We start from the raw sequence: 23,636 nt of genomic DNA, 5'->3' as shown, positions 1-23,636 counted from the left end.
ATGCAGATTTTCTTTTATCCAAACAGTGAGTCCAGCCATCCTTTATTACTTTTATGAATAAGCATTGGCCCATTTTTATTCTCTTAGATATTCTGTACTGGTTCTCTGCCATTTTTATACTGTACAGGCACTTGGCAAATCATTAAGTAAATTTCTGCACATTAGCAGGATACATTCAGCAAGTGAAAGTTCATTTGTCCTGGAGTCATGGAAGGCGAACAAGAAGCTCATTGTCTTCACAGTTCATTCAAACAAACACTTGTATCTTTATAATGAAACATCTGGAGGATCCACAATATACAGAGAATACTGAATGAGAGCACAAGGCAAATAAAAGTTTGCCTATGTGTTCCAGCCCTTCCCCCTCCCCAGGCTGGTGCTCCCAACAATATGGATCAAAATTAAACAATTTTCCATTTGTCCTTTTCTTCATATACCCAAATCATTTTCCCAAAGTGAGAGGAAATTAGCAGGTTTCCTGTCATAAAAAAGACAGAACCAATCAGCCCCTAATGATTTTTGACTTGCATATCAGTAAGTTATTATAATTGCCTTTAATTTATCTGCTCCTTCTCTTCATCCACTTTTTCTTCATCCATCCATTCACTCTAATTTTCAATGTTGACAGTGTTTATATCTCAGCAAGAAGTGAAATCCACAGCCTCATGACTCTCTGTGTGAAGGGTTTCTCCTTGTTCTAGACTGAACTACTGTAAAAAAGGCTGGTCTTAAAAAATAATTCCTCCCCTTTTGTTGTTTTAAACATTTCCATCACACTACAACATAACCATGTATTTTTCAAATGTCTGCAACTCTACTTTTTTAAGACTGATTGATATCCAGTGACTCTTGTGGGATATACAAACATTGCTGAGGTTAGAATTGGCCTTACTTTCCAATATTTGAATAGCCTGCAGAATCTCGTTGACTGAGGTCGTAGATTGTATATGAGATTCCCGAGGACTGAATAACAGCCAGCACCCTAACAAGAGGCAGCATCTTCAGGAGTGGTTGAAGGAAATAGGAAAATTCTTTTAACCATAGAATGAGTGTGGCAACCCCTTAGCAGACACATGAATAAACATCCTGTTTCTATATTCCCTGCTAGTCCTCTGCAATTTTCACACCAGCTTTACAGTTGGCAACTGTCTGATGCACCTCTGGGCATGGATAGGGTGAATAGCCAAGGTCTTTTTCCTGGGGTGGGGGATTCCAAACCTAGAGGGCATAGGTTTAAGGTGAGAGTGGAAAGATATAAAAGGGACCTAAGGGGCAACTTTTTCACGCAGAGGATGGTGCATGTATGGAATGACCTGCCTGAGGAGGTGGTGGAGGTTGGTATAAATACAACATTTAAAAGGCATCTGGATGGGTACACGAATAGGAAGGGTTTAGAGGCCAAATGCTGACAAATAGGACTAGCTTAATTTAGGATATTTGATCGGCATGGATGAGTTGGACCGAAGGGTCTGTTTCCGTGCTGTACTATTCTGTGACTCTGACCAACACCATGCATCCTTTGGAAGTTGTGTCCATTTCTTTTATTCCAGTGAGAGGAATTGTTTGTCTGTGAGAGTGAGGTGGGAGCTGCAGAGAGAGGAGTAGGGGGGAGAGAGAGAGAGAGAGCAGATAAAGCATCATCGAACAATGCCCAGATAGAGGAGATGTGGTACAGTTTGAACAATATGTTCTGATTTCTCCCTTCTTTTGGTGATTGGATGGTGCTGGCAGATTTCATCACAGGATGCCACCAATCAGGATAAGACTGCTGTTTGCTGATGTGCCTGCCAACCTGGTAATTACCTCTGCACGCAGCACTGTGCCTGCCAGCAGTGTGCTGGCAGTGAAAAAAATAAGTCTGTGATCGGCATCTGCACGCATAATGGTGAAGAAAGCACAGATATAGCCAGCATAGCAAGGCTGCAAGAGAAGGTGGCGAAAGGTTCAGCTCATTTAAGCCGCTACTTTCTGTTCCAACAATTTAAATTATCTGTTTGAGGACAAGCAGACGGAAGAATATGTCGGAGATGGACAAAAGGACCATTTCTTATTAAAATAATAAGCTGTAAAGGATCAGAGACTGAATGTAAGTGGTCCTTTTCTAACTGTTTCTTTTGTTGTTATTTCAATGCTAGTTATACGGTGTATCAATATGATTTTATGTGCTTGTACTAGACAGCTGTTATTGATGCTGATAATAAATATCATTTATTATGTCTATTCAGCTGCTGAATTTTTTTAGCCCTCCATCTTCGGGATTCTGATGGGGACCAGTGAGGCAGCGCTTCGAATGGAAAATGTTGAACTGAAAGAGGAATGGCAGGATGATGATTTTCCCAGGTTAGCTATCCAGATGCTCACACATCTCTACATTTGCATTCACGCTGAGAACCCATCAATTTTCAAGGGAACACTCCCGACGAAGCTGAGAGTGTCAGGGACACAAAGCCCTGCTGCAAACATTTATGCTGTTAACTGTTTCACTGCCAGCGTCAGTAGGTAGCAGTTCCAGCTTTGTTGCCTGGTACATTTGGCCTTTCAGGGTTTCACTGATTCTTTAAATCTTACTTTTGTCACCTTTCTCCAGAGGGAAGATTAATTATGCCCCTGATTAGGATGCTGGGGGTGTAAATTGGGATGGTATCAGATAGGGTCCTGTGATTCTTGCTGGAAAATTCACATCAGCAAGCGCCAGTGTTAGATGAGAAGACATGTGATACTGCCTGTAGTTGAATAGCCTATTGATTTTTGTCCTGGAGAATAATCAAAAGTGTCACTGTTTTATATGGAGCTGGCACCCAGAGTTCATTAGTGCCTTCAGGAGAGAGGCAAAATTTAGTGGCTCAAAGACAGTGTTTGGAGCAGTGGATCTAACAGACAATCCATCCCTTAGGGGAGGTGATGGCCTAGTGGTATTATTGCTTTACTGTTAATCTAGAGACCCAGATAATGTTCTGGGAACCTGGGTTCAAATCCTGCCATGGCAGATGGTGGAATTTGAATTCAATAAAATATCTGGAATTAACAATCTAATGATGGCTATGAATCCATTGCCAATTGTCAGGAAAAACCTACTGGCTCACTAATGTGCTTGCGGGAAGGAAACTGCCATCCTTACCTGGTCTGGCCTACATGTGACTTCAGACCCACACCAATGTGGTTGTCTCTTAACTGTCCTCTGGGCAATTAGGAATGGGCAATAAATGCTGCCTAGCCAGTGATGCCCTCATCCTGTGAATGAATAAAAAAAATCTCAAATTTATGTCTAAAATATTAAATACAACATACCTGTTGTACCCTTTCATAGTCTCAAGGTGCTTTATATAATAAGTAGAAGTACAGTGACTGCTTTTGTGTAGGAAATAAACAATAACTGATCAACTCGACCAATATCAGATAAACAATCGTGTGACAAATGATCAGTTGTGGGAGGAATGTTAAGCTGCTTGCTCAGCTTCAAATCCTATTACAGGGTCTGTAACTAGGGAACAGTTGGGTGGGGATCTCCATTTAATATTGTCAGCAACAAGGCAAGAGGACTATTAAAAAACACAAAAGATATAGACAAGTTAGATCAGTAGGCAAAAACTGGGCAGATGGAATACAATGTGGGAAAATGTGAGGTTATGCACTTTTCCGGGAAAATTGAGGAGCTGATAAATATTTAAATAGAGAAGGACTGCAGAAGTCTTTAGTACAGAGGGGTTTATGGGTCCTTGTGCGTAAATCACAAGAAGCTGGCAGCGAAATTAGGTAATAGTGAAGACAAGAACATAGGACATAGAACAGTACAGCACAGTACAGGCCCTTCGGCCCATGGTGTTGTGCCAACCTGTTATCCTACTAAGATCAAACTACCCTGCATATCCTACGTTTTACCATCATCCATGTGCCTATCCAAGAGTCGCTTAAATGTCTCTATCTGATTCCACTACTACCGCCAGCAGCACATTCCATGCACCCACCACTCTCTGTGTAAAGAACCTACCTCTGATGTCTCCCCTATACCTTCCTGTAATCAGCTTAAAATTATGCCCCCTCATAATAGTCATTTCTGCCCTGGGAAAAATTCTCTGTGTATCCACTCTATCTATGCCTTTCATCATCTTATACACCTCTATTAAGTCACCTCTCATCCTTCTTCACATCAATGAAAAAAGCCCTAGCTCCCTCAAACCTTTCCTCATAAGACCCGCCCTCCAGTCCAGGCAGCATCCTGGTAAATCTCCTCTGCACCCTCTCTGAAGCTTCCACATCCTTCCTATAATGAGGCGACCAGGACTGAACACAATATTGCAATTGTGGTCTAACCAGGGTTTTATAGAGCTGCAGCATAATCTCGTGGCTCTTAAACTCAATTCCCATGCCAATGAAAGCCAACACACCATATGTCTTCTTTACAACCCTATTAGCTTGGGTAGCAACTTTGAGGGATCTATGCTTGTGGACCCCAAGATCCCTCTGTTCCTCCACACTGCCAAGAATCCTGCCATTAACCCTGTATTCTGCATTCAAATTTAACCTTCCAAAATGAATCACTTCACACTTTTCTGGGTTGAATTCCATCTGTCACTTGTTTGCCCCGCTCTGTAATTGGAGGTCATCCAGAAAAGGTTCACTGTGTTGATCCCAGGTGTGGGAGGATTGTCTTATGAGGAGAGGTTGAGTAGATTGAGCCTGTACTCATTGGAGTTTAGAGGAATGAGAGGTGACCTTATTGAAACATATAATATTCTTAGGGTACCTGACATGGTAGATGTTGAAAGGTTGTGGATAAGTCCCTTGTAGAAGAATATAGAACCAGAGGGTATAATCTCAGAGTAAGAGATCGCCCATTCAAGACAGATAAGGAAGAATTTAATCTCTTAGAGGTAAGTGAATCTGTGGTATTCTTCACCACAGAGGGCTGTAAATGTTGGGGTATTAAGTATATAGAGGTGACACAGTGGCTCAGTGGTTAGCACTGCTGCCTCACAGCACCAGGGACCCATGTTTGATTCCAGCCTTGTGTGACTGTCTGTGTGGAGTTTGCACATTCTCCACATGTCTGCATGGGTTTCCTCCGGGTGCTCCAGTTTCTTCCCACAGTCTAAAGGTGTGCAGTTTAGGTAGATTGGCCATGCTAAATTACCCATAGTGTTCAGGGATGTACAGGCTGGATGGGTTAGCCATGGGAAATGCAGAGTAACATGGAAAGGGTGGGGGGATGGGTCAGGGTGGGATGTTCTCTGGAGGATCTGTGTGGACTTGATGGGCCAAATGGCTTGCTTCCAAACTATAGGGATTCTATGATTCCAGAGGTAAGATTGACAGATTTTTTAAGCACTAAGGAAATTGGATCAGCCGTGATCTCATTGAATGGCGGAGCAGAATTGATGGATCAAATGACATCTTCTACATCTCATGATCTTATAGAAGGTGAAGAGAAATTTATTTGTGCAATGAATTGTTATAATCTGGAATTTTCTGGCTGAAAGAGTAATGGAAGCAGATTTGGTAGTAACTTTTAAAGGGGAAATTGAATATTTACTTGGAAAGGAGAAGCTTGCAGGTCAAGTGGAATGACTTGGTACAGACATGATGGGCTGAATGATCTTGTGTCCTGGATTATTTGATGAATTTTTTTGAAGGATAGAATCTTCAACAACATTTGATGCCACCTTAGGTTTTGTTTCAGGTCCTGGAGTGAGACTTGAACGCACAATTTTCCCAACTCTTAATGAAAAAGCCAAGCAGATACATAGTGTGTTTTAGAGCGAGTCCCACACGACATAGAGGAGTCTTTTTAGAACATTTATCTGTGGATGCTCAAAGTCGTAAAGTCTAATTTCAGCATCTGGAGGGTTCTTAGACAAGCAATTATAACTTAATGGTTAATAACTAACCCTAATAGACAGTTACTGTGTTATTTGTAATCAGGTGAATTGAGAAAGATGTTTCAGAATCCATGTAGAGTGTCATAGCCTGCAAACACCATGAACATTGACAACAAAACTGGCAGGGAAATATTGACAGAAATGTGTGACTGCAAGTTGTAAGACAGGAAGTGCATACCCATGTAAATGTTTCAATACAATATAACTTGTCACTTAGCACTGCATGAAGTGAATGAGTTGGTTAAACATATACAAGTGACTCAATGAGGTGATAGTGTTTAATGCAGAGTCCCAGGTTTAGAACTGCAGCATATCCTAAATGCAGGTCTCTCATAATCCACAAAGTACAATTGGGTAACAGTCGGGATGGTATGTTTTGACACAAGCAGTTCAGATTGAACTTGAACTTTCTGGCAATTCCAGTTGTAAAGGAAAGAGTTGAGCTCGTAATCAACGTTTACTTTTCAGATAAGGAACTGGCTACATATTTTACATTTTAGACTGATAGTGATTGGTATACAGTTGGAGATTGAAGTTCACAGCCCAGCTCCCCTTCCATCTGTGCCTGTTCGCAGAGTTGCTCTCCCATGTGACTTTTGGCCACCATTTATGGGCTTGCCAGCAGTGGAATGGACTGGAGACAGATTTCCCTATTTCCTGCTGGGCAGAAGTAGGAAAAGGAAAAGTCCTGCATTTTTATAGTGCCTTTCACAACCTTACATTATTCCATCAGCCAATGAAATATGTTTGAATTAAGACCAATCATTGAAAGGCAAAGAGCCCTTCATGTGAAGTTAAATAAATTACCAAACAAGAAGAATTTTAATGGGGAGAAATATTTTTACCGAGGGATGCTGTATGATGGTAGTGTTAGTCAGGGTTTTAAAGAGTAAGTGAAAAGGGGCCATTTAAAAACGTTGAGAGCCTGGCCTTCACTTGACAGTCAGCGAAATCAGGAGCTGACTGAGCCAAACAGTGAATGGGGAAACTGCACATGAAGACTTGCAGCTTATCATTCCTTTAAAGGACAAAAATACTGCAGATTCGAGAAATCTGAAAAATTCTTGAAATACGCAGCATGTTTTTCAAGATCTGCCGTAAGGATAAGCAGTAAGTGTCTGGGATTCTGTCAGCCCCCGGGCACGAGCTAGGAGGCAGGTTGGTGAGCCAGTGGTGGGCTGGGGAATAAATTGTGGTAGAGCTGTGGCAGGAGAGTTCCCGGACCTGCCTACCAGTCCCAGAGGTGAGGTTGGCATTGACCTATGTGCCTGCCAATGGAGCACAAGGTCAACTTACATCACTGAAGGGCCAATTAGCTCCATTTTCCTAGGTCCCAGACATTTTGCCAGTGGCAGAGGAACTCATCAGTGAACAGGGTGGCTGGCAGTGGAATGGAAGTGGCCTTTCTCATAATAGTGATTGCTATTATGGCTAGAGGCTCGATGGCCCACAGAGTGGGCCTCTAGCTGCAGTGCCCCCTTTCCTCCGACAGAAGAATAAATGTTTCACCCTCCTCCCCCATAGATTGCCATTGTGGTTCGAGTGGCCACCTACATGAGCTCAGGGTACCCATTGCTCCCAATGTCAGAGTACACCCTGTGCCAAGGGAATCCCGGTCAATTTGTTTTTTAATTCATTCACGAGAGATGGGAGCATCACTGGCTGGGTCAGCATATTTTGGCCATCCCTAATTGCCCAAAGGGCGGTTAAGAGTCAAGCCAACCGCATTGCTGTGGGTCTGGAGTCACATATAGCCCAGACCAGGTAATGGTGGCAGTTTTCTTCCCTAAAAAGCATTAGTGAACCAGTGTGAAGTTGGAGGAACACAGCAGGCCAGGCAGCATCAGAGAAGCAGGAAAGCTGACGTTTCGGGACGGGACCCTTTTTTTTTCTGATGAAGGGTCCCGACCCGAAACGTCAGCTTTCCTGCTCCTCTGTCTGGCCTGCTGTGTTGCCCCAGCTCGACACTGTGTATCTCTGACTCCAGCATCGGCAGTTCTTACTATCTTAGTGAACCAGATGGGTTTTTGCAATAATTGACTCATAGTTCCAGAATTTTGTTGAATTCAAATTCCCCCATCTGACACAGCATGACCTGGGTCTCTGGATTTATAGTCTAGCGATAATACCACTAGGCCATTGCCTCCCTTTGGGTCTGTCCTGACAAAGGGTCACAGGGCTATAACATTAAAACTTTCTGTCACCACAGATGCTGCCTGATCTAGAATCATAGAATGTCTACAGTACAGAAAGAGCCCATTCAGGCCATCGAGTCTGCAGCAACACTGTGAAAAGCTATTCCACTCAGATGCAGACTCCATCCTATCCCTGTAACCACACATTTTTACCATGGCTAATCCACCTAGCCTGCACGTTCCTGGCAGTAGTATTACCAATCAGCCTAACCTGCACATCTTTGGACTAAGGTAGAAAACCAGAGCACCCAGCAGACGCAGGGAGAATGTGCAAACTCCACATAGACAGTCACCCAAGGCTGGAATTGAACCTGGGTCCCTGGCACTGTGAGGCTCCAGTGCTAACCACTGACCCACCCTGAGTGTTTCTAGCATTTTATGTTTATATTGAATGTTGTTGCTTACTGTTACAGAATTTCAGAGTAGCACAACAATAAAGTTAGCACTGTTGCCTCTATTCAAGCTTAAGTATAGCTCTTGTGGGGGAGATTGGCAATTTAGTGCCCATTTTTCTCAGAATGTGAAGACTGATGCACTCTTACTCCTAACTATTGCTTGAAGTGGCCCAAATGTCTTTTGTAACCAGGAGGTGGTCAGATTGCAGCAAATTATTTAAAGTCAGCACTCACTTTCAGTCCCTTAATGTGAAAGATAGCCCTTCACCAACTAGAGCAAAGGAGGATAAAACTGGGAAAAAGGTAGGGTGAAACAAGTAGTAAAACCTGACATTTGCAAGTGGAATATATCCAACAGATTGTCACAATAAATGTTTCCTCAGAACGTCACAGCAGACATTCCCTCGAACCTTCACAGCTAGAATCACCTTTCAAAGATCTTAATTATATTTCTGTATTAAATGAGTGTGCCCTGAGGGTCACAAAGGTCAGCAGATGGTTAGTCTATTTGTTTGAATGAAGTGAAATAATGACCGGAGCCTGACCGGCATGGCAGCTTTTAAGATTTAATATATGACCAATGTGCTGCGTTTCCTCTAAGCCATTTTCAGTTCCAAAAAGGCCATTTGCTAATCACCTATATCATCGATTGAATTAGACCCTATCCACATTACATGGAGTCTTTTACTGTGTGTACCTCAGCATCACATCAGGCAAGTGAATTTGCCCACTGAGACACTGGTTGACATCACTGCGCTATCAGCAAGAGCTTAGAGCTGGATTGCATAATGAGTGTGGAAATTGGACACTGTGAAAAGACAGAGTCAATGATACAAATATGACTTCCATCCATCCAATTTTATCCCATCTTCTCTTGATTATCCTAATTCATAGTCAGATTCAACAGTGATGCTCCTGTTGTGGAATAGCCTCTGCACTCACGATTCAGGCTAAGGCATGAAGAATGGCCACTTAGATAAGGAACCCGAGGGTGAGTGGAACCTGTACTGCAGCAGGGATTCAGCACCTTCAAGAGAGAAGGAGAAACTGAAAGTACCATAATTAATTGATTCTTATCCAGAATTGAATTTATTTTTCTTTCTGTCAGGGCCACAAGCGATTTAATAGCCGGAGTGAACACATTCAATCAATGTGAAAGTGTGCAGTGATAGATTTGAAAACCAGTCTGTGCAAGCAGATATAAAGTGAAGCTCTTGTGACCAGGCTTAATCCTTTGTTCCCATCATCCTGAAGTAATGCTGATCCCTATGGAGATGTTGGGCATGCTCAGTTCACATCTCACTCATTAGAACTGCTTAGCTTATTCCATTTACTCTGTGTGGGGATGTTAGGGGTGACTGTAATATCCCGTGCAAGGAAACATGTCCCAATCATGTGACAGTAACATCAAAATGGTAGCAGGACTGTGAAGCCCCAGCTGTTCCTGCAACACGTTTCTGACAGGAAAGATTATTCTCACATGATTTATTTACTGCCTATTGATGAAAAAAAGTGAACAAGGTGAGGTGCCATTTCTATTTCTGTGCGATGTTTTGATCAGACCTGTGAGAATGAAATGAAATATTAATATTTGCACAATTTAAAAATATAATTGAAGAATTTATTTTGGCTTGTTTGTTTGATGTATCCGAATTTCAGTCTGTTGATGTTTAAGGTGTTACAAAGACATGATTATGTGACAGTGTTTCAGTATTAGACCGGTCTCACTGAATGCAGTGCTATGCAGTACTGTTAACCAGCTGACTTCCATTTTGAACCTTGTATCGTGTCTCTCCTTGCAATTTTTAAATCTGGATTTCTCTGGTGTGCTGCCGCCATTGTATAGAGTGGGTAAACAGTACAAACCATTCTCCATCGATCCCAGGTCTTTGGGGAAAGCCTCCTTGCACTGTGTTCAGCTAAATGTAAAGCCTTTACTTTTGAGCACTGTGATTAATGTTTCAGGATTCCAGCCGGTATCTTTGGAAGTTTCATCATTTCAGCTTTTGCTCCATGGGTAAATGCACTGCCGTAAATTGGAATCGAGCGTCATAGATTAGGAAGGCTCCAAATTTGATCTACAGTTTCAGTTGAGGTCTCTGACCTCAGCTGAACTAATGTTTGATGTGCAGCACTTGACCCCTAACAAGAGGAAAAAAATATTAAGCTAGAATCCTTGTTCTCAATCGGTCCTCATTAACCCCTTCTGTGGAGGATGTGAGTGTTCTTGTTGAATACAGATAATGTCAGACTTAGTTATGTTTTCCTCTTTACTGCCTCAGTTGATGAATGAAGAATTATCACTTGGGCAGCAAGGTAGCTGAGGTGAGCTGATACTTTTGGAAGCTGTCCTCTGCAAGAACAGCATCATCAGGACAAGAGGGGGAAGAGGACTAGGGACGGAAGTTGTCAGTGGGGGTTAATGTGGAGACTGTACATGATAGAAATATATCCCAGAGGAGACTGAACAGAAAGAGAATTTTTGTACATGATTGTCAAATACTATTGAAAATACAGCAGTCTGAGTGATCTCAAATAAATAAGATCCAAATTCTAATTAGAAGCAAAACAAAATAGTCAGTAGTGCAACATTATTCATTTACTGAATGCGGTAGCCATTTTGGACACAGGAAGATCAAAAACTGTTATGAAAGAAATGACCAGTTAATCAAATCCTTTGTTGAGGGGTAAATGCTGACATCGGGAGAAACTCTGCTCTTTGAATAATGTGATGAAATAGACCACAAGATATAGGAGCAGAATTCAATCATTCAGTCCATTGAGTCTTCTCCACCACTTGATCATGTCTGATATGTTCTTCAACCCCATTCTCCTGCCTTCTCCCTGTAACCCTTGATCCTGTTACAAATCAAGCACCTATTTGCATATCTCTGTCTTAAATGACATATCAGTGACATATCCTCCACAGCCTTCTGTGGCAATGAGTTCCATAGAATCACCAACGTCTGGCTAAAGAAATTTCTCCTCATCTCAGTTCTAAAGGGCCATCCATTAACTCTGAGGCTGTGCCCTCAGGTCCTAGTCTGTTCTACTAGCAGAAATATCTTCACCATGTCCACTCTATCCAGGCCTCTCAGTGTTCTGTAAGTTTTAATAAGATCTCCCTCATCCTTCTAAATTCTATTGAGTAGAGTCCCAGAGTCCTCAACCGCTCCTCATAAGACAAGCCCTTCATCTGGGATGATTTTTGTAAACCACCTCTGGAACCTCTCCAAAGCCAGCACATCCTTCCTTAGATATGGAGCCCAAAACTGTTCACAGATTCCAAATGCAGTCTGACCAGAGCCTTATACGCCTTCAGCTATACATCCCTGCAGTTGTATTCTCGCACTCTTGAAATGAATATTAACATTGCACTTGCCCTCCTAACTGACAACTGAACCTGCATCTTGTTATCCACATGAGTCAATAGTAATAATTTTAAATCTAAGATTGATTTTTGTTGCTAGCTGTAGGCATTAAAGGATATGGACCGAAGGCAGGTCGATGGAGTTAAGATACAGATCAGCCTGGATATCATTAATGGTGCAACAGGCTCTTCGGGCTGAATAGCCTATTCTTTTTTCTATATTACTAGAATAGGATAAAAGGTCTCAGTTTGTGGTTGAGATACCCAACTGAAACTGGGTCTGCCTCTGTTTCAAGAACTAAACTTGTTTCCCTGAAACCAAAGACAAACCCAAGACCATCATATAATTGCGCTTCCCATCAAATGTAATACTTTTCTTTTTGCTCTACAGACCAATTCCAGAGGAACAAGGCATGGATGTTCTTGGACGATTGCCAGCTCTAGAAAATAGAACTTGTGAGTCAGTCTGTTCTTTTGTCAGTTTGACTTCTTCAGGCTAGGCATTGGGGCAGGGGAATGGAACCTGTCCAGTCACTTACTTAGCTGCAGTGCAGTATAGCACAGGATACATATAGGATAAAACCCCCTCTTCACTGCTTCATTAAGCATATCCAAGGCACATTGAGCAGAAACTGTATTAAATAGAGAATGACATTTCCTTGATACTGATTCAGCAACGGGCCCCCTAGGAAGAGCAACTCAATTGCCCCAGTGTGCTATATTTCATGTTTCCTACACCAGTTCTGTTGTGGTAAGTCCTCAGTGAGATTGCCTCTTGATGCTGAATAGGGAAAACTCTTATGTTCGAGGAACTCGACTGAGACTCATGAATCCAGTTCACAGTGGAATCTTACAGCAAGCATGTAGAGCAATCTTCACCCTTCTGTCGTGGTTGGATTTGAACCAAATTTTGAGGTAAAAGAATAGAACCTGACTTGATGCTGGAGCCAACTTCTGGACAGGAACTCCTCATTACCTCTCCTCAAAAAGCTAAATTTTCACCCAGAGATGAAAGGAAACTCACTAGGTACTCCCCACTTCAGTCAACACAGTGTGAAGCTGGAGGAACACAGCAAGTCAGGCAGCATCAGAGGAGTAGGAAAGTCGACATTTTGGGTCGGGACCCTTCTTCAGAACTCACCAACATTTCAGGTCAGGACCCTTCTTCAAAATCCCACTTCCTATAAACTAAGGGGGTGGCTATGGGCACCCATATGGGTCCGAGCTATGCCTGCCTCTTCGTAGGATATGTGGAACAGTCCCTTTTCCACTGTTACACTGGCACTATCCCCCAACTCTTCCTCTGTTACATCGATGACTGTATCAGCGCTGCCTCGTGCTCCCATGAGGAGCTTGAACAGTTCATCAACTTTACTAACACCTCTCACCCCAACCTTAAATTCACCTGGACCATCTCTGATATCGCCCTCCCCTTCCTGGACCTCTCTGTCACCATCTCTGGTAACTGCCTCGAAACTGACATCTATTTCAAGCCCACGTACTCCCACAGCTACTGGACGACACCTCCTCCCACCCACCCTCCTGCAAGAATGTGATCCCATACTCCCAATTCCTCTGCCTCCGTCGCATCTACTCCCAAGGTGGAGCGTTCCACTCCTGGACATCCTAGATGTCCTCCTATTTCAAGGACCGCAACTTGCCCCGTCCGGTGATTTAAAATGCCTTCAACTGCATCTCTTGCATTTCCCGTACTTCTGCCTTCAAACCCCCTACCCCCAAACAAAAATAAAGACAGAGTCTCCCTTGTCCTCACATATCACCCCACCAACCTCCGCTACCAGTGCATCATTCTCCACCACTTCTGCCACCTACAATCTGACCCAGAACCAAAGAGATATTTCCCTCCCCACCCTTATCTGCCTTTTGTAGGGACCGCTCACTCCGCAACTCCCTCATCTGCTCCACACTCCCCACTAGCCCCACCACCCTCAGTACCTTTCCCTGCAACCGCAGGAAGTGCTACATCTGCCGCTACACCTCCCCCCTCAACTCCATCCAAGGCCCAAAACTTTCCTGCTCCTCTGATGTTGCCTGATCTGCTGTCTTGCTCCAGCTCCACACTGTGTTGGCACTGACTCCAGCATCGGCAGTTCTTGGTGTCTTTGAGTGACTGATAATTCCCACTTTAGGATATTTTGTGATGATTTTGCTCCATTTTTCAACCATGAAAATCAATGATCTCAATACTCCTCCTGCCTCTAGTTCAGCTGTGTGTACAGTAATGTATTGTATACTGTACTGCACTAATACTTCAGAGAAAATCAAATCCTACCATAGCAATTTGCTTCCAATTTAATAAGATCTGGAAATAAGGAATTTGGCATCAGTAATACTGGTGTCATAAAACCTACCTAGTTCCTTTGAGGCAGGCAAACTTCCATCCTTGCCATGTTACCAACACAGTTGATTCTTAACATGTTCTCTGACGTGGCCTAGCAAGCCACTCAGGTCAAACTGCTCCCTGATAGTTCAAGTAGGAAGCCAACCACTGCACCACTTCTAAAGGTAATATATACCGGCCCTGACAGCAACACCTACTCATTGTGAAAAATGAGTTATAGAAATCAGCACAATCCAATTTGGTGCATGGATGTAACCAAAAGGTCACGGTGATGCTGTTCAAATGTCGAGTCTTCTAACAATTAGAGGAAACTTTGAATCTTCCATGAAAAGTTTAACGTATGTTATAGAGATCAAAAGAGCTTGAACCAGAGCTTTGACCAGCCAATGACTGAGCAATCTAACCTTGGATTCTAACATATCAGTGAAAGTGTGTATACTCAGTAATACTAGTAACTGTCTCCACCTCTGTTCCTGGTCAGTACCCCCTAACACACTGAATATCATTGGGAATCATCCGACACGCAAGACTCTTGTTGCCCCAGAAATTAACATCTCGCTGGATCAGAGTGAAGGCTCCATTTTGTCAGATGATTACCTGGATACACCTGACGACCTCGACATTAATGTCGATGACCTGGAGACTCCGGATGAGACAGATTCCCTGGAATATTTAGGAAATGGAAATGAGCTGGAGTGGGAAGGTAATTTTGAAAATTTCCTTTGGTTTTCTATTTTCTCCCTTTCTATCCAGTATGGGGCTGACTATTGCTAGACTTAAACATCCCCAGTTACAGGTTCCTATGGGACCTCACCAAAGTGACATTCTTTAGATATGAGCCAAGCCAGTTTTCCAATCGTCAGGAAGATCCAAGCTGATGAACTAGGAATTATATTGCCAGAGCTCAAGGCACCGACTGTGAGGTTAGAGTCTATTTTCAATTCCCATCAAGCTTGGTGCAATGAGAGTGAGTATTACCCATGAAAGGATTCTGACTATGCTGTTTGATTGTTCCTTCTGGTTGGCTACCATTGATTGTATTGTGGAGTTTACTCTGTGTGGACATCTTTCTCTACTGCATATTTACTTCTGGTTGAATAAAATGGTTTCCCCCAAATTAAGGACAGTGCTGAGTATAAGGGTTAATTCTGCGAGTCTTCGCTACCAGTACAAGTTCTTTGAACAGTGGGTTCAATAACAGAGTAAAATATTACAGTCTCATATTGCCTCAACATTTAAAAGACATTTGGACAGGTACATGGATAGGAAATGTTTAGAGGGATATGGGCCAAATGCAGGCAAATGGGACCAGTTCAGTTTAGGAAACCTGGTCGGCATGGACAAGTTGGGCCGAAGGGCCTGTTTCTGTGCTGTATGACTCTATGACCATCCTCTGAGGCAGTGAGTTTTGGCGCCCTACCATCCTTTGTTGAAAAGGCTCTCCTGTAATCTGTGGCCCCTAATTAATGACCTCTCTATAAAAGGAAAATAAGTCCTTTCTATCTGCTTTATCCAGGCTCCCTCGGATTTTATACACATGAATTAAATCACTCTTTAGCGTCCTCCGTGCTGAAGAATTAGCTTGTCCCATCTTTCCTCATGGTTAAAACTCACCATTGCAGGTGACATTCTTATAAATCTCCTCGATACACCCTTGACATAAAATGTAGATTTTGTTTTTTTCGAAAAGGTTTGGCTGAGGTGTATCTATGCAAGATAATGAGTAAGAATAACCATGCACTAAATGTACGAGTTGCAGTCATTGGCTTATGTAAAATTCAGGGAAAGTATTCAAAGGAGAGGTAGAGAAGGAGAGATAGAGAAGGGAGGATATGAGAGAGAGCAAGGCTGGATTTTCCTCCGTTATTCCTGCTCGAAACTGGGAACTGGGACTTGATTGGACTGTGAGGTATGCCGCTTCACCCTTCTGTACCTATCAATAGCAACTGGGAGAGAGGTCCATAGTGGCCTCCTTTCCCTCTAAATGGATCCCAGTTACTGATCTCCAGGTCTTGCTGAAGCTAAAGTAAAATGTTATAGTCCTCTTTGAGCCAGTTCTGCCCTCCAACATGCATACTGCCTCTTCAAGTGCGGTAGCAACTGTCCCACTGCAGAATTCTGTATGGTTATAATCACCTTCCTTTTGTTAGGTGGGGTGGAGTATAGGGTGCTGCATCAAATGGTCTCTTAATCAAGAAAACAGGTTTACAGCAGGGTCACCGCATTTAGGAAAGGAGAATCCAGTTCATGATGTGTTTGTTTTACTAATTTTCATCTTTCCGAAAATAAAAATATGTTGAAGTCACTAAATTGCCTTGGCCGAGAGAGGGAGCAAGAGGAGTAATTAACAATCAAAATTCAGAACAGCGTGTCGAAAGAGAGGGATTGAAAGGAAAAGGAATGTTTAGAATCAAGATGGCATGGAAAAGTGCATCAGGGAAACAGGGATAGAGAAAGAAAAAGAGAACCCTGGTAGAGAGAGTTTGAGGAGAAAAAAGTTAAAGAGGATGAGAGAAGAGTTGAAGAGAAGAGACAAAGAAAAGATATTGTGAAAGCTGGACAGTTCTTTCCTCATTTTAACTTGACTATTATTTTAAAATGGAATTTTGAAAGTAAACCAAACTTCTGAAATAACTAGATAGGAGGAAAGACCAGAAAGGGGAAGTGAGTGGGAACCTACTTGAAGGTACTGGAGCATTTGACCTCTCCCATCAGCCCTGAGGAGGAGTGAATAGGAACAGATGGAGGATTAAGAATGAAATGAGTGACTGTGGAATGTAGATGGGTGCACGATAGTATAAAGAGGTTGAACGGACAGTTCAAGGAGGAGTGAGATGGTGATAGGATATGGAAGGAGTAGGTAGAAAAATAAAAAGGGTGAGAATGCCGTGGGTTGATGGAGATGTGACAGATTGAGGACAGAAATAGAAAGACAGCTGCAAACATATCCAAATTTCCACACCTCAAATGCACACGTTGGTGGCTTCTTTATTTCACTGTTGCACGTCACATGAGCCAGAGCTGCTCACTTAAAAAGGAAAGTACTTAAAAATAGAAAAAATAATACAAAGGGAAGTAAAAAAAGAGTCAAGGAAGACAAGAAAAAGAGAAACTAAAGAAAATATTAAAGGTAGATGGACAGAACGGAGAACAATAGCAATCAGAGACAGGAGAGTGACCATCTTCCTCAACTGTTGACAACAGTAAAGATTAAATATCTTAAACTCATTTCCTATCTTCAAATCCTTATTTCTTGTTGCTAATACTATACAGCTGTTTAATATTAATTTTAGACATTATATATTCCTGTGTTGATATAGAAACCTGTCAAGTATAATTACACCGTCCTGCTGATGGTGGAAATGTAGCTCCTCTGTTTTGCTCCTCGCAGGTCCTTAGTGTATGCCACAGCGAAACTCTTAAATTCCAGCCCACTATATAAATAATAGAAATACGAAGTATTGTATAAAGATAATGAGAAGAAAGATGAAATGAGAGTTTTATCTACTGACCTCTGTCCAAATGTCACCCACTGTTTAACCTTGAACATTACCTGCAGTCTTGATAACACAAGTACACTTCTAATGGAGATGTATTTGGGTTTGAAAGAAACTAAGTGAAGGTATTGAACAGTCTCATTCTGCGTTGCAAAGGAGGCACATATTTCTAGGCATTGCAGGCAGTCGCACATGTCAGTTTTGGATTCAGCATGATTTATTTTCTTGATCCCTGTACCACAGAATAAAGGGATAATACTGATTATTGACTAGAGACATTGCCTCATCTGTCTATGGATAAATTACTGGCACCATCTTATGCCCCTTTTTGTTTCTGCATTTTCTACTTATGGGCATGCGTCTTGAAAAGGGACTAGATGATACATGTCCCCATGAGGTGTGCTTCTGGTGGGGTAGGGAGGGGGGAGGCAAATAAAACAGGGTCACTGACCAGCCACACCTACTCACCCCCATTACACAGTGGCATCAAAAATCAGCAGCATGCTGGTTTATTTAAATAAACAACAAAGGGTAATTTGTGATTGGAATTTGTGGACAAGCAAATCGTCCAGGATTGCTGTCCAAAAACTCCTCTTGCAAAGTAAATGTGCAAATTGTCAGCCAGATACACAATTGGGTTCCACTACAATAAAAACAAGAAATAATGGCAATACTCAGCAGATCAGGCAGCTACTATGGAGAGAAACAACGTTAACATTTCAAACTGAGATGACCTTTCGGCAGATTTCCAGCACTTGTGCTATTTTGCTTCTGGGTTGAGCTCCACCTTGCACATAGTTTGACAGTCAGGCATTTCCCACTGGTCCAATTGGGTGAAGTACCAAGCTCCATAATTCAGGCAAAGTTTGCACCTTGAGTACAAGTTGGAAAAATGAAATCTCGATCAAATGAACGCGACCCTATCTTACTTGAAGTGAGACAGTTAAGGACATTGAGGAGAGATCTACTAACTGTCTTCCAGATGATACTCCAGTTGCAAGTGCAAAAAACTCTCCCAGTGCAAAAGGGGGCTCCTTTGAAGACTGTGCAGGAGATGGGGAATCTACCAATGGGAGACTGTGGAGGACAATCATCATCGGAGAGCAGGAACACAGGATTGATATGAAAATAATCAGGCCATATATGAGAGTGGTGACACACGGAGGTAAGGATAGCTTCCCAGGTTGGTATGGAATGAGAAGAGTTTTAATTTTTTCAATTTTATATTTTGCAAGATGGAAGAATAATAGCTGGCATCAGAAGTTTGTTCTGTGCCAGAACATAATTTGCAGCCTTTTTCCATTGGCCCTGAGTGAACAGAGTTTGAAATTAGCTGCTTAAAATGCAAACAAGCAGTGGGAGCAGGCCAGTTGGCCCCTCAAGCCTTATGTGCCATTTAATAGGATCATGGCTGATCTAAATAAATTTGTGACGTGGATAGTCTGGTGCGCACTGTAATGGTGGTCTGACGGTTTGCACTGTGGCAATTTTGAAATGTGTGATTGCATGAATGCTAGGGTTTCGGCTGGGAGAAATCACTAAAAGGACAAGAAAGGGAAAGAAAGCACATGGAGATCCTGAGCCACCCCAGGAGGACATCATATTAGAATTGGAACAAAGGCTTTAAGAAGATAACAAAGCACAGAATGAGAAAAGACCATCACTTACTTCAGCTACAGCCCATGTACAGGCTAACATGGATTCTGTAAATGTCTCTAATCTTTTTTCACACTCTGTGTAAAGTTTACCTTGTCACTTGACCCATCCCGCACCTGCACTGTTCGACTCTGGACTGTGCCCTTCACAAACCTTTACTCTCTTTTTCTCACTCTGACACTCCCATTCCCCCTTCTCTGTGCCCCTGTACTTGTGGACCATTGAATATTTAATTCGGTTAATCTCTCCCCATTCCTTTAAACTGCAGCACTATTCCCAAGGAGACATTTGCCCAGCTATTTCATAATTAGCTCAACTGTTTTACGTGAGATTCTCTGCCACATATTCTAATCCACGAGTAGGAAGTTATTCATCTTGCTGTTATTGAAGATATGAAACCATGTCTTCTAATTCTCTGCTCACCAGTGCCAGCCAAGCAGCCAAATTTCCAACTCTACTCCTCTTCATTGTAAAGACTCGGAGCAAGTTCCCTCTCAGCATTTCATCCAGCGAAAATAATTGCTTTTCGAGCCAGTTATACCCATTGTAGTGACAATATTTGCTGTTTATTAAACACTACTGTTTGAAGCTGTCATGCATTATACAAGTTAAAACTTCTGTCTTCCTCTTAGGTTATTATGGTGAAGGTCTGAATGCAATTATCGTATTTGCTGCGTGTTATTTACCCGACAGTGGTTGTGCAGATTATACCTACATCATGGAAAACCTGTTCCTGTAAGTGCCCTGTCCAGTCTTTATATGCCGTCCCTCCCAGTTAGAGTCACTAGTTTCTGAATTATCCTCTAGTTGTCAAAGTTGGAAAGCAGTAACAGTTCACTCCGTTAATTCAGTTGAATATTATTTTAATGTTACTAAACTGAAGTGAAAATTCAAGGTTTACAGTGCAAGACAACAGCAGGGGCAGAAGATGAATAAAATGACTGTGACCTCAAGTTTGGGTTTCAGAAGCCTGTAGATTGTAGAGTGAAAGGATGTGGCAAAAATGTAAGGAATTCCATAGTTTTGAGATCCTGGTAAAATACAGTCTAGAGCAGTGGACAGGAACAATTCTGGGAGAAGAAAACATGAGGAGAATGGAGTAGTTAAAATTTACACTTAAATAAGATAGGAAAGCTCATATTAACACTGATTGTAGTTTTATCAACAAAATATTAAAAGACAGTTGAGACAAAAAATGGAGACAGAAGACCAGGAAAGGATGCTTTTTCTTACGTTCCAGTTTCCTTGCACTTCACTTTTACAGATTAGCTCAGAAACATGATTCCATACATGGAATATTTTGAATTTAGGTTCCCTCTTTCCTGTCCAGGCACTATTGAGTTTTGTATCAACATTAGTGTCAGCTTTAAGACTTTGCTTCCACCTCAGGTCTATACATGAACTTTGCAGCAGGATCACTTGATAGTCATCAGGAGCAGAGACTTTGGAAATATTTTTGCCACACTCCCTTTCATGCGCTCTGAAAATGTTTGTTTTACTAGGGAGATCTGCTACTTCAGCACAAACCAGGGGATATTTAATAGCAAAAGCATGAATTTATATTGCCCTGTTACTGTAGACAAATTGACTCAAAGCTCTTGACAAAGTCATAATCAAACAAGTGGAGGTCAAGCAAAAGTAATAACTCCTTTGGGTCTCATTGTGGTCCCTCGTCCTCTTGTGCTGAACATTTCCAACACTAATTATACAGTATTACAAGGAGTGAGCAGTAAGGGTGCAATATGTCCCTTCAATATTTAGGGTCTGAGAGGAGGGTGGAACTAGTGGTGAAGCAGGTGGGACATTGCCATTTTTCTCAGGGGCCTGTATAATAGCGCAGCCCGGAGACTGTTCAGCTCTAATGGTCGATATTACCGAGAGGTCACCAGATATCTAATCATTAGGGTCTGAGATCTGTGATTGGATCCAGAGCTTTTATTCTGTTTCTCAACGTTAATACTCAGCCCTGAAGAGTTGCATTCTCAACCATTAACATCTTTCATTTAGCTGAAAACAAACACTGAGGAAGAGGCTGGATGGGGAGAATGACAGCCTCACTATTGCGCATATGTACGTGAGAGAGAAAATATTAAGGACTGCAGTACATACCTCTCCCAGCCCCCATTTGGAAAATCTGTCATTATGCACTATCTAGACTGACATATGAAGAACTGATGCTTGATCAAGCTGCCAGAGGACTGATGAGACCTGCAGAACTAGACGCTGACCAGGGGAAAATTGGAAACAGTTAGCTGCTCAGATTCTGTCTGTGCTTCTGTGACCCCTGGTTGAATGTGGCTGTTTCTTTTTCTGTCCCTCAGGTATGTGATCAGTATCTTGGAACTGCTGGTTGCTGAAGACTATATGATTGTGTACCTGAATGGGGCCACACCTCGCAGAAGGATGCCAGGCCTAGGCTGGCTGAAGAAGTGTTATCAGATGATAGACAGAAGGTATGTGCAGAGTAACAGACCATCATGGTAAGGGGAGATAAGATCCTTCAGTCTATAACTGTTCTCTTCTAAACCTGGTTAAACCTGTGTCAAACCAGGCTAGTGCTGTTTGCCATCTGTCAGATTGTGATCTCTCCTCCATCCTACCCTGCCTCCAGTTGCTTCTTTCCTCTCACTTTACTAACTTAATTCTCCTGTTCTCTCCCCTGCAATTGTCAATTATTTTTTGGTAGAGCTCGTGCCTACAGTTCTGAATAAGAATCATACAGGACTGTTTCTCTGTCCACAGATGCTGCCAGAATTGCAGAGTTTCTCCAGCACTTGCTGCCTCTATTCCAGATTTCCAACATTCACAGTATTTTGCTTTTATTTGAGTGTCCTACAGTGACTGAATATGCCTTATTCACTTTGATTGTATCAAATGTTGGGATTTTTATTGTCTATGGGTATTGAATTGTGTAATTGTTTCACTTTCTGTGAAAGCCGCAAATCAAAGCCTTGTTTGTTGGGAATTATAAAATTATGATGTTCTTTAAATTTACTTTGCATATTTACATTTAGCTGTGTTTGTTTGAATTTAAATGCGTATATTTAAAGTCTGTTGCTGTGTTTAAATTTAGCTCAGCGTGTTTAAATTCAGCTGCATGTGTTTTCCACTTTGTCAGTGCAAACTGTTTTCAACAAGGTGTTGGGGAACATAAACCAGAACAGTGAGGGAGCAGGCTATTTTGAGGCCTTTGAATGCACTGTTCAGACCACAAATGGAGAGCTGTGTGCAGTTCTGATCAATGCACTGTAAACATGAATGTAGAATCACTGAAGAAATAGCAGAGAGGAATCTGGAGTAATACATTGCAGTTCCAACTCGGGATAAAGCTCTTTTAAATCTGGTATTATGGTATGAAACAGAATTAGTGTTTCTTTCATTTATGGCCTCCATCCCTACTTAGCCTTGAGAAGTGATGGTGAACCAATTTCATGAATTGCTGCATTTAGGTGATGTAACTACATCCACAAAGCTGTTAGGGAGGGATTTCCAGTATCTGACTCAACAACAGTGAAGGAACAGTGATATAGTTCTAAGTTAGGATGCTGTATCATTTGGAAGGAAACTTGCAGTTGATGGTGTTCCAATATGTGGCTGCTGTCTTTGTCCTTCTAGGCAGGGCCCGTGAGGGAGGGTGCATTTGCAGCTAACCCCCGAGAGTAAATCTTATGAGTCTGTAAATATCTTATTTACCCTAGAACTATTCTCTGGCTTAGTCTTTTAGTTCTCTCCTGCACTTTCTTTATTATTTCTCTGCTAAAGTTAAATCCCATCATCTTCTCCCGTGTGTAAGTGTGTGTGTTTGTGTCAGAGTGAGAGTTTTTCTTTCATTCACTAATGCTGATGTTAATAGCTGGGCCAGCATTTACTAGTTATCCTTGAGAAAGTGGTGATGAGCTCCTTCCTGAGCTACTGCAGTCTCTGTGCTGTAGGTAGACCCACAATGCCCTTAGGTAAGGAATTCAGAATTCGGACCTGGCTAGTAAAGACAATACAATCAGGATGGTGAGTTGCAGTGTGAGTGAGTGTGTGAATGACACAGGCTGAAAGGCAACTTTCTTTTGACCCCCAAATACATATGAATTCTGCCAAAGACTCCAACCACCGGGGCAAATACAAGGTCAGTGTTAGTTAAACCGATCTCTAGCTTACTCTCAATTTCCTCCCTCCCTTGGTGATTGAGGCCTAGCCCGTTTCTCTCCAACTTTGCTTCTTTTGTGAAAAGGCAAAAAAAAAGAAACAACTCTATTGCTTGAGATATCAAGGTGTAGAGCTGGATGAACAC

General features: G+C 42.1%; 1 protein-coding gene across 1 annotated transcript in view; it reads left to right on the top strand.

The window, feature by feature from the left end:
* The first annotated feature begins 1,896 nt into the window (after positions 1 to 1,896).
* LOC109911407 (ATCAY kinesin light chain interacting caytaxin) overlaps positions 1,897 to 23,636 on the top strand; it is a 33,846-nt gene continuing 12,106 nt past the window's right edge. Inside the window, exons 1-7 of the mRNA XM_020510710.2 lie at positions 1,897 to 2,086; positions 2,226 to 2,340; positions 12,228 to 12,292; positions 14,680 to 14,901; positions 18,678 to 18,860; positions 19,984 to 20,086; positions 21,673 to 21,804. Of these exons, the coding sequence (XP_020366299.1) occupies positions 2,264 to 2,340; positions 12,228 to 12,292; positions 14,680 to 14,901; positions 18,678 to 18,860; positions 19,984 to 20,086; positions 21,673 to 21,804 (782 nt within the window). The 5' untranslated portion in view covers positions 1,897 to 2,086; positions 2,226 to 2,263. The remainder of the gene's footprint in view (positions 2,087 to 2,225; positions 2,341 to 12,227; positions 12,293 to 14,679; positions 14,902 to 18,677; positions 18,861 to 19,983; positions 20,087 to 21,672; positions 21,805 to 23,636) is intronic.

This window comes from Rhincodon typus, chromosome 29, assembly GCF_021869965.1.
Source record: "Rhincodon typus isolate 14 chromosome 29, sRhiTyp1.1, whole genome shotgun sequence".
Classification (NCBI taxonomy): domain Eukaryota; kingdom Metazoa; phylum Chordata; class Chondrichthyes; order Orectolobiformes; family Rhincodontidae; genus Rhincodon; species Rhincodon typus.
Note: the sequence above shows the minus strand (reverse complement) of the source record. Positions and strands in the feature narration are given on the sequence as shown.